General features: G+C 43.5%; 1 protein-coding gene across 16 annotated transcripts in view; it reads left to right on the top strand.

Moving 5' to 3' along the window:
* The window catches only part of RIMS1 (regulating synaptic membrane exocytosis 1), a 545,320-nt gene that overhangs the window by 243,355 nt on the left and 286,108 nt on the right, over positions 1–15,857 (top strand). For all 16 annotated transcript variants that reach the window (XR_012751649.1, XM_075340212.1, XM_075340216.1 and 13 more), the window contains 2 exons: positions 4,237–4,347; positions 14,159–14,258. Coding sequence is in view for 15 of the 16 variants with exons in the window: in XM_075340212.1 (XP_075196327.1) it covers positions 4,237–4,347; positions 14,159–14,258 (211 nt within the window). In the remaining variant the exon portion in view is untranslated. The remainder of the gene's footprint in view (positions 1–4,236; positions 4,348–14,158; positions 14,259–15,857) is intronic.

Here is a 15,857-nt window from a genome sequence, read left to right as displayed (position 1 = left end):
ATTGACAGTAATAAAAAAAAATTGACAACAAAAAAAAATTTATTTGAAAAAACACTCCCCAAAACACTCCCTGATTGACCAATTTATTGAAAAGAAAAAAAAAAATCCACAATAATCCATTTGGACGTCCCACGTCGACTCTGGACCTTCTAGAATATGGGGGACACGTTCAGGGAACGTATCCCCCATTTTCTAGTAGGGCAGACCCTCCATTTGAGGATCTGCACCCACCCTCCCTGGGTCACAGCTGCAGAGTGCGAGCAGCCAGCGTCCTGAACACAGGAAGCTGACAGCTGCGCTCTGCTCATGTGACCGGAGTCTGCTGAGAAGGAGCCGGAGGAGGGGGCCGCGGGGGATCAGAGCTGCGACAGGTATGTATGACACCGGGGAACACCAGGGGGGGGGTAGGGGGGGACCCGGCAGGGCCTAGGGAGCAGGTTTCTGTCGTATGTGTTATGGCACATACGACAGAAACCATAGGAACAGTGGAAATGCGGCCGGCGCGCTGCTGTGATCGCCGGTGCGCGCGGCCATCTTGGATTTTCGGGAGGGGGTTGGGGGTCGGGGGGGCACTTTGGGGACACCGGGGGACCGGAGGGAACCGGGAAAAAGATTTATCTCCCATCTGGCATGTTTGATCATGCCAGATGGGAGATAAATCATTTTTTACCGGCGCGGTCATTTACTATAACTTGATGATCGGTATACGGTGTATACCGGTCATCAGGTGAGCGGGGACCGGAAAAACCGGCCCGAATCATGATCTCCAGGGTCTCAGCTACCCCCGGCAGCTGAGACCCCGGAAATTTTCTGACTCTGGGGGGCGCTAGACCCTTTTTTCCGACCGCCGTTAAAAAGCGGCGGATCGGAAAAAGTACCCTTATTTACCGCCGTTAAAAGGCGTATCGGCGGTCGTAAAGGGGTTAAATAATTAAAAAAAAAACCCAAAACAAAAAAACAAGACTCTTAGGGTCACTTTTATTTTGATACACAAAAAAAGATAAGGCTGGGAGCTGCAGCCTGTAGCCATATGCTTTATCTGCACTGGGTATCACAATGTGGTCTGTCAACAGAGTCCTTCTCCAATATCACCCAATCAAAAGAGCGAGAGATGAGTAAACAATAGCAAGAACCTTTATTCCATGCAAACCAGAAGGTGTTTAAAACAATCCACCACACAGAGGGTAAAATAGTCCAGGAACACAGATCTAGTCCAGTAAAGGGGTAAATAGCCAGGGAGATGAGTCACAATCCTCCAGCTGTCTTTTCCTGGGTAATGAAGGTTTCTCCAAGTCTCTTTGGGATATTGGCCTTTGCATTAGCTGTGTCCCACAGATCATCCATCTACTGCTTCTTCTTCTGGTACTTTATAGGCACAATCCTAATATCCAGGGGGTAGGCAAACAGGTGGGCTGATTTTCAGGCCTTCCTGTAGACGGATGCACTATATGGGTTTATTTTCGGCATTTGGAGAGCGGGGGAATTAATGGACAGTCAGGAAATGGGCTAATTCATCGAACCTTCTGTATTGTACGTAGAATAACAAGGCAACACTCCTAAAATCAGTAAAGATATAAACATAGAGAAAATAATAGTGAACCCATCATATCACTCCACCACAGGGACCCTATGCCAATTTATTTGTTTTTTTTTTACACCACTATAGGGATGCAGACAGTGTGTGTGATTGTAGCCAATCACAGACACTGTCACGTGGGGCCTCTGTCTGACTGCAACCAATCACATGTGTGCCCAAGCATATTTTTCTAATACTACTGATTTTTCCTCGGTGGCAGCAGCTTACTAAACAGTTGAGACAGATTTTATCCTATCCCTGCAACCAATCACAGGCCCTGAGACTGACGGGGGGCGGGGGAAGAAGTAAATATGTATGAGGATTAATGAGCAGCCCCGGAAGTAGTGTTACAGCCGCTCAGGAGAATCGATAAGAATGCCAGCCCTGCTGTAATCCCCCTACTCCTTTCTACCACCATGTTGCAGCACAATGTTCAGGTCTCTTTAGGCTATGTGCGCACGTTGCGTTCTGTTCCGCAGCGTTTAATCACTGCATGTGCGTCTCAGAACGCAGCCAAAAATCTGCATTCTGAGATGCATTGTTACTGCAGAATTCCTGCATAATTCATGCGTTCTGGATGCTTGCTCTGCCATAGACAGAGTGGGAAAAGCATCCAGAACGCACATTTTTGATAGTGCGGTCCCACTCGGCTCTGCTGCATCCCCATAGACTTGCAGCAGAGCCGAGTGGGACCGCACTGTCAAAAAGAGCATGGCTGGCTGCGAGACAGAACCGCGCAATCAGAATGAACTCGGATGAACTTCACCCTACTTCATTGTGATCGCGCGGCTCTGTGCGTGTGCCACGGTTTGATTTGCGATCACAGGTGAAGGACTCACCAGTGACCGCAAATCTCCTGAGTGACTGAAGTGAGCCGTGCAATCACCGGAGCCGTCACTCAGCTTACGGCCAGCTCGAGTCCTCCACCCGAGACCTGTGGCTGCGGGTAACCTGAGTGACGTCTCCACTGACATTGCGCCTCACTTCAGTTTCTGCGTGGTGCTGACAGGAGCGGCGGTTTTCTACGGCCGCTCCTGCCAGCTTCATGTAGCAGAGCTGGATGCGTCGCGGGACCTCGTGAGGATTACGCCGGACCTAGAGGAATGTTTGGGGATTTTAATAAAGTGGTGAAAGAGGGTGTTTTTTAATCTTTTATTTCAAATAAAGGATTTTTTTGGGTGTATGTGTTTATTTACTTTCACTGACAGGTTAATCATTGGGGGTGTCTCATAGACGCCTGCAATGATTAACGTAGGACTTAGTGGCAGCTATGGGCTGCCATTAACTCCTTATTACCCAGATTGCCACTGCACCAGGGCAATTTTGGATAAGCCAGGTAGAGTCCCGGGACTGTCGCATCTAATCGATGCGGCAATTCCGGGTGGCTGCTGGCTGATATTTTTAGGCTGGGGGGCTCCCCATAACGTGGGGCTCCCCATCCTGAGAATACCAACCTTCAGCTGTGTTGCTTTATCTTGGCTGGTATCAAAATTGGGGGGGGGGGCTGCACGCCGTTTTTTTTTTAATTAATTGTTTATTTATTTTACTGCACTACATAGACCCGCCCACCGGCGGCTGTGATTGGTTGCAGTGAGGCAGCTGTCACTCAGCATGGGGGCGCATCTGAATGAAACCAATCATAGGCGCCAGTGAGCAGGGTAGCAGTGAATACCAGATGGAAAAATAAGCGGCCGGCATTTTCAAAAGGAGGAGAAGCCACCGCAGTGTGACAGCTGTGCAGTGCCACGCCGGTGATCGGTGAGCATGAGAAAGGGGGGGAGAGGGATAGACCGACAGAGAGAGAGACCGACCAACAGGGAGACAGAGAGACAGACAGAGAGAGACCGACATTGCAACCAAAACGCACAAAAGAAGTGACATGTTGCTTTTTAGAACACAGCGTCTTGGCAGCAGCCGAAAAGCTGAGTTCTAAAACGCAACGTGCGGATGGAATTTGCACAATCTTCATAGATTGTGCTGGGGCCGCAGGACGCATGCAGTTACGCTGCAGTGCAATACGCAGCGTAACTGCACACAAATACGCAACGTGCGCACATAGCCTTAACGTTTTATGCAATTTGGCGTTTGGGCAGACGTTCGGATTCAAGTTCAGTCCCAAACCGTGCCGCGAGTTCGCCTAATCTCTGTTTACTAGTCCTTTAGTGATACTGTCCTATCCTGCTGCTTAATCTATGATTTTATCAAAACTACAGCAAACAGCCCATCAGTGACACATCGCTGGAATCAAGGTCTGTACCCGCCATTATTTTTCTCTGACATTAGGTTTAATAAACCTCGTGACAGATTGCCTTTAAAGATATATTTAGCACAGGATTGTTCCTATCTAGGTGCTAATAAATTTAATTTTCAGACAGTTCTTTTCACTTTTATTTGCTGTTACAGCTGAATTGCTTTTCTCCGCTGTCCTTTTAGTTATAATCAAATCTGCTGTAAAAAAAAAATAGAGATTATTATAAATCCTGACTCGGTGACCTGTAATGCTGTCTTTCCCATGTATAGTAAAATGTTCTGTGCTTTTCTAAATCATCCCACTCCGCAGAATATTGCCTGCCAAAATAAAGCAGTCATTATATAAAGTGTTGCAATAGAGAAATGAGCAGTAAGCACATTCTCACTTTGTTTTTGATGTTCTGCTCCAGCACCCTGTTACCTGGCAGCCATCGAAGGAGGGTGATCGCTTAATTGGACGTGTTATTTTAAATAAGAGAACAAGTATGCCAAAAGAATCTGGATCACTTCTAGGACTGAAAGTAAGTAAGCAGCTTCTCCAGATAACTGGATTCTTCTAAAAGTATCGCTCGGTGATATGTCTCATAGGTCCGCATTTAGTATTCAGTATACCGCTGATTTTCGTAGAAATTGACCAGATGAAAAATTCACAGCTATAATGTGGGATATTTTTCTTTTCACAACAAAGGAAATAACATTCCAGAAAGCTGCACATGGTTAGGCTGTGAATGATGTATCAAAGGCAAAGGTGAAAATCGGGTCAAATCACTGGCGTAAATGTACAGAAGGCATAAAAAGAAGTGCAGTCAGGTTTTTCGAAATGCACCCGATTTGTTAATAGACATGCGTCTTTTAATACAGTAGTCACAGCTGTTTCCAGCTGCCTTTTTCTATACAAATTAAATCAGTTATTCACCTTTTGATGTACATAATATTTTAGACTATAACAACAATCTGACAGCGAAATCCTTCAAGTAGAAATCCATTGACACCTTTTATATCTTCAGTCTGTTGCTGCATTCCTTCCATAAAGTTTAAAGAGGACCCACCACCAGGAATTTCCTAAATAAACTAAAGTCAATGCTCTACTGGCTCTAGGATGCTGATTCTAAACATACCTTTAGTTGTGAGATCGGATGTATAGCTTCTGAAATACCGGCAAGTAAAGTTTGTGAAATGCACTGTTATTTGATTGATAAAAGCTACAGAATATCCAGTAGGTGGGTTGGGTTTTGCTAGTTATTCCTGCCCCTGTCTGCCTGCCTGTCCTTCCTCCCCTTGTCCCCGTAATTACAGGGGAAGGAAGGAGTTAGGCCATGTGCGCACGTTGCGTCCAGTACCTTGCAGAAATGAACGCATCCTCTGGCAGAAATTGTCATTGTCAAATTTGGTTTTGACCACATAAACGCAGGAAATACGCAAGCGTTTTTATAGCATATTTGCCGCGTTTTGACCGTGTTTTACATGCATTTTCATTGCTTAAATTGAGATGCATTTTCAATACAAATACACAACTAAATAAAGTTTGAACATTCAAACAGTAGGAAAAAAAAGAAAAAAAAACACAAAATCTTTAAATCATATACTATAATGATAATTTACGGAAAATTAATATTGAGATTTAATAATTATATTCAAAATAAAGTAAAAGTATTGTTTTACTCATTCTTAACGTCAGAATGGATGTGAGGGCAAATGGAAACCTCTTGACCTCACTATAATGCCATGCTTTGATTTTGACAAAAAAGGGTGCGTTTAGCATCAAAAATGCATGTAAAACGCTAGAAATTTCTTTTAGGATGCGTTTTGATAATTCTCATTGACTTTAATGTTACCAAAACGCTGCCAAAATGGTAAAAACAATTGACATGTTGCTTCTTCAAACGTAGAGAATTAGGCACATTTTTGACACCAAAAATGCTGCGTATTTTTAAGCATAGTGCGCACAAGAAATCCCTATTTTCCATAGACTTTGCCTGGAATTTAAAACGCATGCAATTTTGCATTAAAATGCTGCAGCTCAAAACGCTGCAGAAACGCATGAAAAAATGCAACGTGCACACATGGCCTTAGGATGGACAGGCGGAGGAAGGACAGGCAGGCAGACAGGAGCGGGAATAACTAGCAAAACCTGACCCACCTATTAGATATTCTGTAGCTTCTATCAATCAAATAAGTGTATTTCACAAACTTTACTTGCCTGTATTTCAGAAAGTATACATACGAAATCACAACTAAAGGTATGTATAGAATCAGCATGATAGCGCTGGCTTTAGTTTATATGGGAAAATCCTGGTGATTGGTCCTCTTTAATTCATATGCAATAGAGTTATTAAGCCCAAGGTTGTTTCCCTGCCGAGCACCAGCCGCTTTTGCTTGATTATAGCTCATTTGATTATAACTCACTGTCTGTCTGAGATCTAGTGTCATCAGGGCCGGACTGGGACGAAAAAGCAGCCCTGGTACACAAACCACACATACTATAACCTCACTCCCTCCCAATCAAGGCACAATTCATAATTCATTGAATTTTGCTTTACTTCATCATGGAGCACAGCAATCAACTACATACTGAACCCACACCTTAAAAAAAAAATGGGCCACAGGAGCACTGTGTAGTTTAGTGCTGTGGCCCACCATGAATCTGCCAGGTTGGGCTGATGGGCAGTCCAGGCTTGGGTGTCGGCAAGTGCCTGGCAGGGAATCAACCTCAGTAGGCAGAGTGTTATATCACTCCCAAAGCACTAAACACTCCATTTGCATATGAATTAAAATGCTAGTTATTCTAGATTGCAGCAACAGAAGATCTAAGGGCGTCGATGGACTTTGAAAAAGACGTGCATGTCCCTGTGTTAGTTTTTGGGGTGTCTGATCTTACTGACATATTCCCTTCAAAGGGAGTGTCCCATTTTGATAATTTCTATGGTCCTTTCTGATTACACGACATCCCACTGTTAGGCCCCTCAGCAATTAGGTGTAAGGAGGACCTGGCAACAAGTGGATATTTTTTTGTAGTACCACAACAAGGGAAGTAAAGCACTTTGACAATTTAAATTAATGGGTTATTTATGTCATGTAACATTGACAAGTCCCCCAAAGAATAAGATTATTTTTGTAGCTGTTCTCTGCTCTATCTAATGAATGAGAGTCCTGATTGGGGAACCACCCCTAATTTTCTAGAATTTGCTAGTGAGTCCCCCGACAATCTCAGACAACCTCAGACAACATAGGGGATTGTTACAGTGTGATTATGGTTATAGCACTGAACCTGGGCTGGCTCCTAGACTCACGCTCGGGGAGGTCTTGGCTATCTCTGATCTCAGAGAAACCACTGAAGGTAGAGATGTCAGAGACGCCTTCCTGGCCCTGCTCCTGACCAGCTCTGATGCTATACCCCCTCTCCCACCTATACTCCCCCATAGAGTGGGAGCCGAGACAGGATCTCACAGCACCCTAACGTAGATGTGGTTAGATTTGAACCCAGGACCCCAGTGCTAACCACTATGCCAGAAAATCAGAGTCTTCTTTGAAGCCCGGCGACAGGCAGGTTTCAAGCGAGCGCTGTAACGACATACATGAAGATCTTCAGTAGACCCCCAGCTGTCATAGCAACCCATAGACAACTTGCGATCACGTCACGGGTATGCCAAATGGTGCTTAAACTGGTGTGCCCCCATTCCAGTGCATGTTCAGTGCCACTGTCAGAGATTGACAGTGGGATTTAACAGGTTAACAATTGCTGGTGAAGATCCTTTCCATCCGCAAGTGTTAGAGGCAGATCCTGATTATACTACACAGCCATTACCTGCTGGGTATGTAGCAAGATCACCTCATGAGTGTGCTCTATATACCCAATTCTGACTTTCACCGTATATATATATATATATATATATATACAGTTAGGTCCAGAAATATTTGGACAGTGACACAATTTTCGCGAGTTGGGCTCTGCATGCCACCACATTGGATTTGAAATGAAACCTCTACAACAGAATTCAAGTGCAGATTGTAACGTTTAATTTGAAGGTTTGAACAAAAATATCTGATAGAAATTGTAGGAATTGTACACATTTCTTTACAAACACTCCACATTTTAGGAGGTCAAAAGTAATTGGACAAATAAACCAAACCCAAACAAAATATTTTTATTGTCAATATTTTGCTGCGAATCCTTTGGAGGCAATCACTGCCTTAAGTCTGGAACCCATGGACATCACCAAACGCTGGGTTTCCTCCTTCTTAATGCTTTGCCAGGCCTTTACAGCCGCAGCCTTCAGGTCTTGCTTGTTTGTGGGTCTTTCCATCTTAAGTCTGGATTTGAGCAAGTGAAATGCATGCTCAATTGGGTTAAGATCTGGTGATTGACTTGGCCATTGCAGAATGTTCCACTTTTTTGCACTCATGAACTCCTGGGTAGCTTTGGCTGTATGCTTGGGGTTATTGTCCATCTGTACTATGAAGCGCCGTCCGATCAACTTTGCGGCATTTGGCTGAATCTGGGCTGAAAGTATATCCCGGTACACTTCAGAATTCATCCGGCTACTCTTGTCTGCTGTTATGTCATCAATAAACACAAGTGACCCAGTGCCATTGAAAGCCATGCATGCCCATGCCATCACGTTGCCTCCACCATGTTTTACAGAGGATGTGGTGTGCCTTGGATCATTTGTCGTTCTCTTTCTTCTCCAAACTTTTTTCTTCCCATCATTCTGGTACAGGTTGATCTTGGTCTCATCTCTCCATAGAATACTTTTCCAGAACTGAGCTGGCTTCATGAGGTGTTTTTCAGCAAATTTAACTCTGGCCTGTCTATTTTTGGAATTGATGAATGGTTTGCATCTAGATGTGAACCCTTTGTATTTACTTTCATGGAGTCTTCTCTTTACTGTTGACTTAGAGACAGATACACCTACTTCACTGAGAGTGTTCTGGACTTCAGTTGATGTTGTGAACGGGTTCTTCTTCACCAAAGAAAGTATGCGGCGATCATCCACCACTGTTGTCATCCGTGGACGCCCAGGCCTTTTTGAGTTCCCAAGCTCACCAGTCAATTCCTTTTTTCTCAGAATGTACCCGACTGTTGATTTTGCTACTCCAAGCATGTCTGCTATCTCTCTGATGGATTTTTTCTTTTTTTCAGCCTCAGGATGTTCTGCTTCACCTCAATTGAGAGTTCCTTAGACCGCATGTTGTCTGGTCACAGCAACAGCTTTCAAATGCAAAACCACACACCTGTAATCAACCCCAGACCTTTTAACTACTTCATTGATTACAGGTTAACGAGGGAGACGCCTTCAGAGTTAATTGCAGCCCTTAGAGTCCCTTGTCCAATTACTTTTGGTCCCTTTAAAAAGAGGAGGCTATGCATTACAGAGCTATGATTCCTAAACCCTTTCTCCGATTTGGATGTGAAAACTCTCATATTGCAGCTGGGAGTGTGCACTTTCAGCCCATATTATATATATAATTGTATTTCTGAACATGTTTTTGTAAACAGCTAAAATAACAAAACTTGTGTCACTGTCCAAATATTTCTGGCCCTGACTGTATGTAAATAAATATATTGCCCAGTTTTGTTTTATTTTTTTTAAGCCCCAAAGACACAATGTAAAATCCCTGTTGCATAAATATTATTGGGCCACATACAATATACAAGCCTGAATTACTGTATCTATGTATCAAAAAGACATGAAAATAGAGAAGACTGGAAACAATAATAATAGCCAAAGGAGAAACAAGTGTATGGTGAAGAAAAATGGAGAAAGTAAATGAAAGAGTTTCCCCTGAGGCACGCATATAAACGGAAGCAGCAACTCCTCGTGCATGAGTGCAAATCCTTCCCTTGTGGCACTGGAGTGTTATGGCACAATAGACTGCCCATGTAAAGTCAGTCTGTCACAGGCAGTTCTGTCCCTTCCTTATGATATGATTACGATGTTTAATGCACCTGACAAATGAACAATTAGATAAGGGGTCTCAAACTCGGCTTCGTATATGGGCCACACAGAAACATTTTTTATTTGGGGACCGCATTCTTTGCAGGACAAAGTGACATTTTTAGTGATAACGTATTTTTATTTCTATACACCTTTTTTTGAACATTTTTTGCTCGTTTTTCAAAATGGCATTCATTTGGTGGGTTATGGTATGGTTTTATAACTTCAATCGTTACGATAATAAATGTGCACTTTGTTTATTCTAGTTGATATATATAAAAATATTTTTAATGTTAAACAAAAAATCATGCTTTATTTTGATTTCCTTTTTTTTACATTTTTTTTTACATTTTATCCTCTTCTTAAAAATAATATTGTTTTACAGTTAACTCCATTTAGTAATTTTGGCCAACATCTTGTATTAATTTTCCCATGGGATCATCATCTTGTAGTACTGTCGCCATCTTGTTCTTCTTTTAGTAATGTGCCCCATCCTGGTCCTCATCTCATAGTAATGCCCCCATCCTGGTCCTTATCCTGTAATAATGTCCACATACCATAGTAATGTCCTCATCTTAGTCCTCATCCTGTAGCAATGTCCCCATCCTGCAGTAATGTGTCAATTCTTTTCCCCATCCTGTAGTAATGTCCCCATCCTGTAGTAATGTGCCATTCCTTGTCCCAATCCTGTAGTAATGTGCCTCATCCTGTAGTAATGTGCCCATCCTGGTTCTCAGTTTGTAGTAATATGCCCATCCTTGTCCTGTTGTAGCAATTTGCCCATCCTTGTCCCCTTCTTGTATTAATGTGCCCCATTCTGGTCCCCTTCTTGTAGTAATATGCCCATCCTGGTCCCCTTCTTGTAGTAATATGCCCATCCAGGTCCCCCTCCTGTAGTAATATGCCTATCCTGGTCCCTTTCTTGTAGAAATGTGCCCATCCTGATCCCCATCCTGTAGTAATGTGCCCATTCTTTTCCCCTTCTTGTATTAATGTTCCCCATCCTGGTCCCCTTCTTGTAGTAATGTGCCCATCCTTGTCTCTCTAATAATGTGCCCACCATTGTTTCCCTTCTTGTAGTAATGTGTCCATCCTTGTCCCTGTAGTAATGTTTCCATTCTTGTCCCTTTTGTAGTAATATGCCCATCATTGTCCCTGTAGTAATGTGCCCATCCTTGTTCCCCTTCTTGGAGCAATGTGCTCATCCTGGTCCCCTTCTTGTAGTAATGTGTCCATCCTTGTCCCTGTAGTAATATGTCCATTCTTGTCCCCTTGTAGTAATTTGCCCATCCTGCTCCCCTGCTTATAGTAAAGGCTGGTGCAGGGGGCCACCGATGTCAGCGCTTTATTTCAGTTGAATGAATTGCTGGTGCCACGCAGAGAAGCTCTCTGCAGTCTTAAACCAATAGCAGCTGCATGCCAATCAGACCCCAGCAGCTGAAGTCATATTAGGGCATTATCTGCTGGCCTGTGATTGGCAGACAGCTGCCTTAGGTATAGCTATATTGAGTACTTCTCTGCACGGTATTGGCAATTAATTCAAATGAAATAAAGTGCTGATAGCGACAGCCCCCTGTATTGGTCACGATCATAAAGGGGTCCACAGGCCTGCAGGCCACAAGAAGGGGCCGCATGTGGTCCACGAGTTATGTGTTTGAGAACCCTGGATTAGATGATGTTTACAGTGTACTACTGCACAGGAGAAGAAGTCTGGCAAGGGCTATTTTAAGGGGTATTCCCATCTCCAAGATCCTATCCTAGTATATAGTAGGTGTAATAATAATAATAATAATAAGTTTAGCAAATCCCTCCAATTAGAAATGTAGTATAGTTCTCCTGATTAGCTATGTCGCTTTCCTAATGTGCAGGGAATTGCAGCTTAGGTATCCATGGTTATGACCACGGCCAACCAACTCACTATATGAGCGGAAGTAACCATGGATACCTAAGCTGTAATGCCCTGCACATGAAGTAAGAGACATAGCTAATCAGGATAACTAATCTAATGAGAGGTATTTGCTAATATTATTATTATTATTATTACAAATAGATTAGATATACATTATATACATTTATTTGCATTTTGCAGAGAGAAATTAGTATTTGATCCTCTTGCAAACAAGAATTAATAATTGGTGGCAAAACCCTTGTTGGCAACCACAGCAGTCACATGTTTTTTGTAGTTGAGGATGAGGTTTGCGCACATGTCAGGAGGAATTTTGGTCCATTTTTCTTTTCAGATCATCTATAAATAATTAAGATTTTGAGGCTGTCACTTAGCAACTCGGATCTTCAGCTCCCTCCATAAGTTTTCTATGGGATTATGGTCTGGAGACTGGCTAGGCCACTCCTTGACCTTAATGTGCTTCTTTTTGAGCCACTCCTTTGTTGCCTTGGCTGTATGTTTTGAGCCATTGTCGTGCTGGAAGACCCAGCCACGACCCATTTTTAATTTCCTGGCAGAGGGAAAGAGGTTGTCACTCAGGATTTTACGGTAAATGGCTCCATCCATTGTCCCATTGATGAGGTGAAGTAGTCCTGTGCCCTTAGCAGAGAAACACTCCCAAAACATAATGTTTCCACCTCCATGGTTGACAGTGGGGACTTTGGGTCATAGACAGCATTTCTCTTCCTCTAGATATGGCGAGTTGAGTTAATGCCAAAGAGCTCAATTTGTGTCTCCTCTGACCACAGCACCTTCTCCCAATCACTCTCAGAATCATCCAGGTGTTAATTGGCAAATGTTAGACGGGTCTGCATTTCTTGAGCAGTGGGACTGCAGGATTTTAATCCATTACGGCGTAATGTGTTACCAATAATTTTCTAGGTAACAGTCCTCCCAGCTGCCTTGAGATCAACAAGTCCCCCCCCGTGAATTTTAAGGTTGATCTCTCACCTTCCTCATGATCTTGGATACCGCACGAGGTGAGATTTTGCATGGTGCCCCTGATCGATGTCGATTGACACTCATTTTGTATTTCTTTAATTTTCTTACTATTGCACCTTGTCACCCAGCGTCTTGCTTATGGTTTTGTAGCCCATTCCAGCCTTGTGCAGGTCTATGATCTTGTCCCTGACATAATTAGAAAGCTCTTTGGTCCTGCCCATGTTGTAGAGATTAGAATCTGACTGATTAATTGAGTCTGTGTCCAGGAGTCTTTTATACAGGTGACAATTTAAGACAGCTGTCTTTAACCCCTTCACCCCCAGCTGATTTTTTTATTTTTTTTTTGTTGTTTTTTTTGCTCCCCTTCTTTTGAGAGCCGTAACGTTTTTATTTTTCCGTCAATCTTGCTTTATGAGGGCTTGTTTTTTGTGGGACGAGTTGTACTTTTAAATTAATCCATAAGTTTTACCATGTAGTGTACTAGAAAACAGCAAAAAAATTCCAAGTGCTGAAAAATTGCAAAAAAGTGCCATTGCACGATGGTTTTTGAGATATTTTATTCACCGTGTTCACTATATAGTAAAACTGATGTGTGGGTGTGATGGTTTGAGTTCATAGAATCCAAACATGTATAGGTTTACTTTTATCTCAGGGGTTTATAAAAAAAAACAAAAGTCGAAAGGCAAGAGTCAGCTTCATGTATTTCTATGCAGCTAAGACGCAAATGGTTGGTAGGGGATCAAATACTTATTTCTCTATGCAAAATGCAAATAAATTTATATAATTTATACAATATGATTTTCTTTGATAATTTTATTTTTGATATTTTATCTCTCACTGTTAAAATTAACCTACCCTTAAAATTATTGACTGTTCATGTCTTTGTCAGTGGGAAAACTTACAAAATCAGGAAGAGGTCAAATACTTATTTCCCCCACTGTACTACATATAGATCTAGATGGTTTCTTCTGGGCGTCATGAATCCTGAACTCGCAACAGATGTACCACTGGACAATTCCATTAAAAGAGTTTTTGTTTAGTTGCTAGTTAGTATAACTAGTGTTGAGCGGACCCGAACTGTGAAAATCCGGATCCGCGTGGTTTTAGCGTCCGATCCGGATCCGACCTGGACCCGGGAATCAATATATTCTCTCTCTCTCTTTCCCTCTTCCTCTCCCTCTCCCTCTTCCTCTCCCTCTCCCTGTCCCTCTCCCTCTCTCTCTCTCTCTCTCATCCCGGATTCCGCTTCCCATTCACATATATGAGGCCGGATTCCGGATCGGATCCGGACTTCTTTGTCAACCCGCCGAGGATCCGCCGGACCCGGATTATTAGCAGTCCGCTCAACTCTAAGGATAGCCAATTTATTTGGTGCGGCTTTTACCAAGTAGATTATCTTTCATGGCAAATGAGACATTTCTACACACCACATTCAGAATTATCATTTAATTGACATAATATTAGTTATATTTTCTCTAATTTTATGTACTGCTTGAATTTTACTTTCAGGTCGTTGGTGGAAAAATGACAGAAACAGGACGTCTTGGTGCCTTCATCACCAAAGTAAAGAAGGGAAGCCTGGCGGATGTTGTCGGTCATTTAAGAGCAGGTATTCAACACCTAAGCTGTAATCTTACTCATTCCCTTGGTGTGAATTGTCTTTTTATGGCTTACTATAAAATCCTTATTGCTCAACTTATAATAACTTTCCTATCTTCTGTCGAGGGAGGGTCTTGAATGTCTGTAAAATATGTTAAAATTTACATGTACGTAGACCTAGACCAGTATTCCCCCAAATCCAGTCCTCGAGAGCCACCAACAAATCATGCGTTCCTGATTTCCTTAAGCCTGCTTTACACACTTCAATAGATCTTTCAATCCGTCGTCGGGGTCAAGTTGTAAGTGACGCACATCCGGCATCGTTCGTGACGTATTTGCGTGTGAAACCTACATGCGATCAAGATTGAACGAAAATACGGTGATCGCATACACGTCGTTTATTCCTCATACATTGGACGTTTTGTTGTACGAAAGTAGTGAATTGTAACGTGTGACATCCCTCATACGATTTTGGTGTCTGATGCAATGTGCGCAGGTGTGCGCTCTGCACCGCAGCTTAAAAAAGGTCTGCTTCAGAGCGCAGCTGAAAAGCTGCGTTCTGAAGCGCCTCACAATGTCTGTCATTAACTAATCTCTGTCAGTCCGTCACTATCTCTGTCCCTCACTCTCTATCCATGTCAGTCTATCCCCCTCTCTCATATACTCACCGATCCCAGATCCTCGGCGCTGCACGGCATTCACACTGCTCTGGCGGCTTTTACTGTTTTGAAAAAGCCGGCCGCCCATTAAACAATCTCGTATTCCCTGCTTTCCCCGCCCACCGGCGCCTATGATTGGTTACAGTGAGACACGCCCCCCACGCTGAGTGACAGGTGTCACACTGCACCCAATCACAGCAGCCGGTGGGCGTGTCTATACTGTGCATTGAAATAAATAATTAAATAATTAAAAAAAACGGCGTGCGGTCCCCCCCAATTTTAATACCAGCCAGATAAAGCCATACGGCTGAAGGCTGGTATTCTCAGGATGGGGAGCTCCACGTTATGGGGAGCCCCCCAGCCTAACAATATCAGCCAACAGCCGCCCAGAATTGCCGCATACATTATATGCGACAGATCTGGGACTGTACCCGGCTCTTCCCGATTTGCCCTGGTGCGTTGGCAAATCGGGGTAATAAGGAGTTATTGGCAGCCCATAGCTGCCAATAAGTCCTAGATTAATCATGTCAGGCGTCTATGAGACACCTTCCATGATTAATCTGTAAGTGACAGTAAATAAACACACACACCCGAAAAATCCTTTATTAGAAATGAAAACACAAACATATACCCTGGTTATCCACTTTAATCAGCCCCAAAAAGCCCTCCTTGTCCGGCGTAATCCAGGATGATCCAGCGTCGCTTCCACCGCAGCTGCATGGAGGTGACCGGAGCTGCAGCAGACACAGCCGCTCCGGTCACCTCCACACAGCAAATGAAGACAGCCGGCGATCAGCTGACCTGTCACTGAGGTTACCCGCGGCCACCGCTGGATCCAGCGGTGGATCCAGCGGTGACAGCGGGTAACCTCAGTGACAGGTCAGCTGATCGCCGGCTGTCTTCATTTGCTGTGTGGAGGTGACCGGAGCGGCTGTGTCTGCTGCAGCTCC

The sequence above is a fragment of the Anomaloglossus baeobatrachus genome, chromosome 3 (assembly GCF_048569485.1).
Source record: "Anomaloglossus baeobatrachus isolate aAnoBae1 chromosome 3, aAnoBae1.hap1, whole genome shotgun sequence".
NCBI lineage: Eukaryota > Metazoa > Chordata > Amphibia > Anura > Aromobatidae > Anomaloglossus > Anomaloglossus baeobatrachus.
This window is presented reverse-complemented; position numbering and strand designations above follow the sequence as displayed.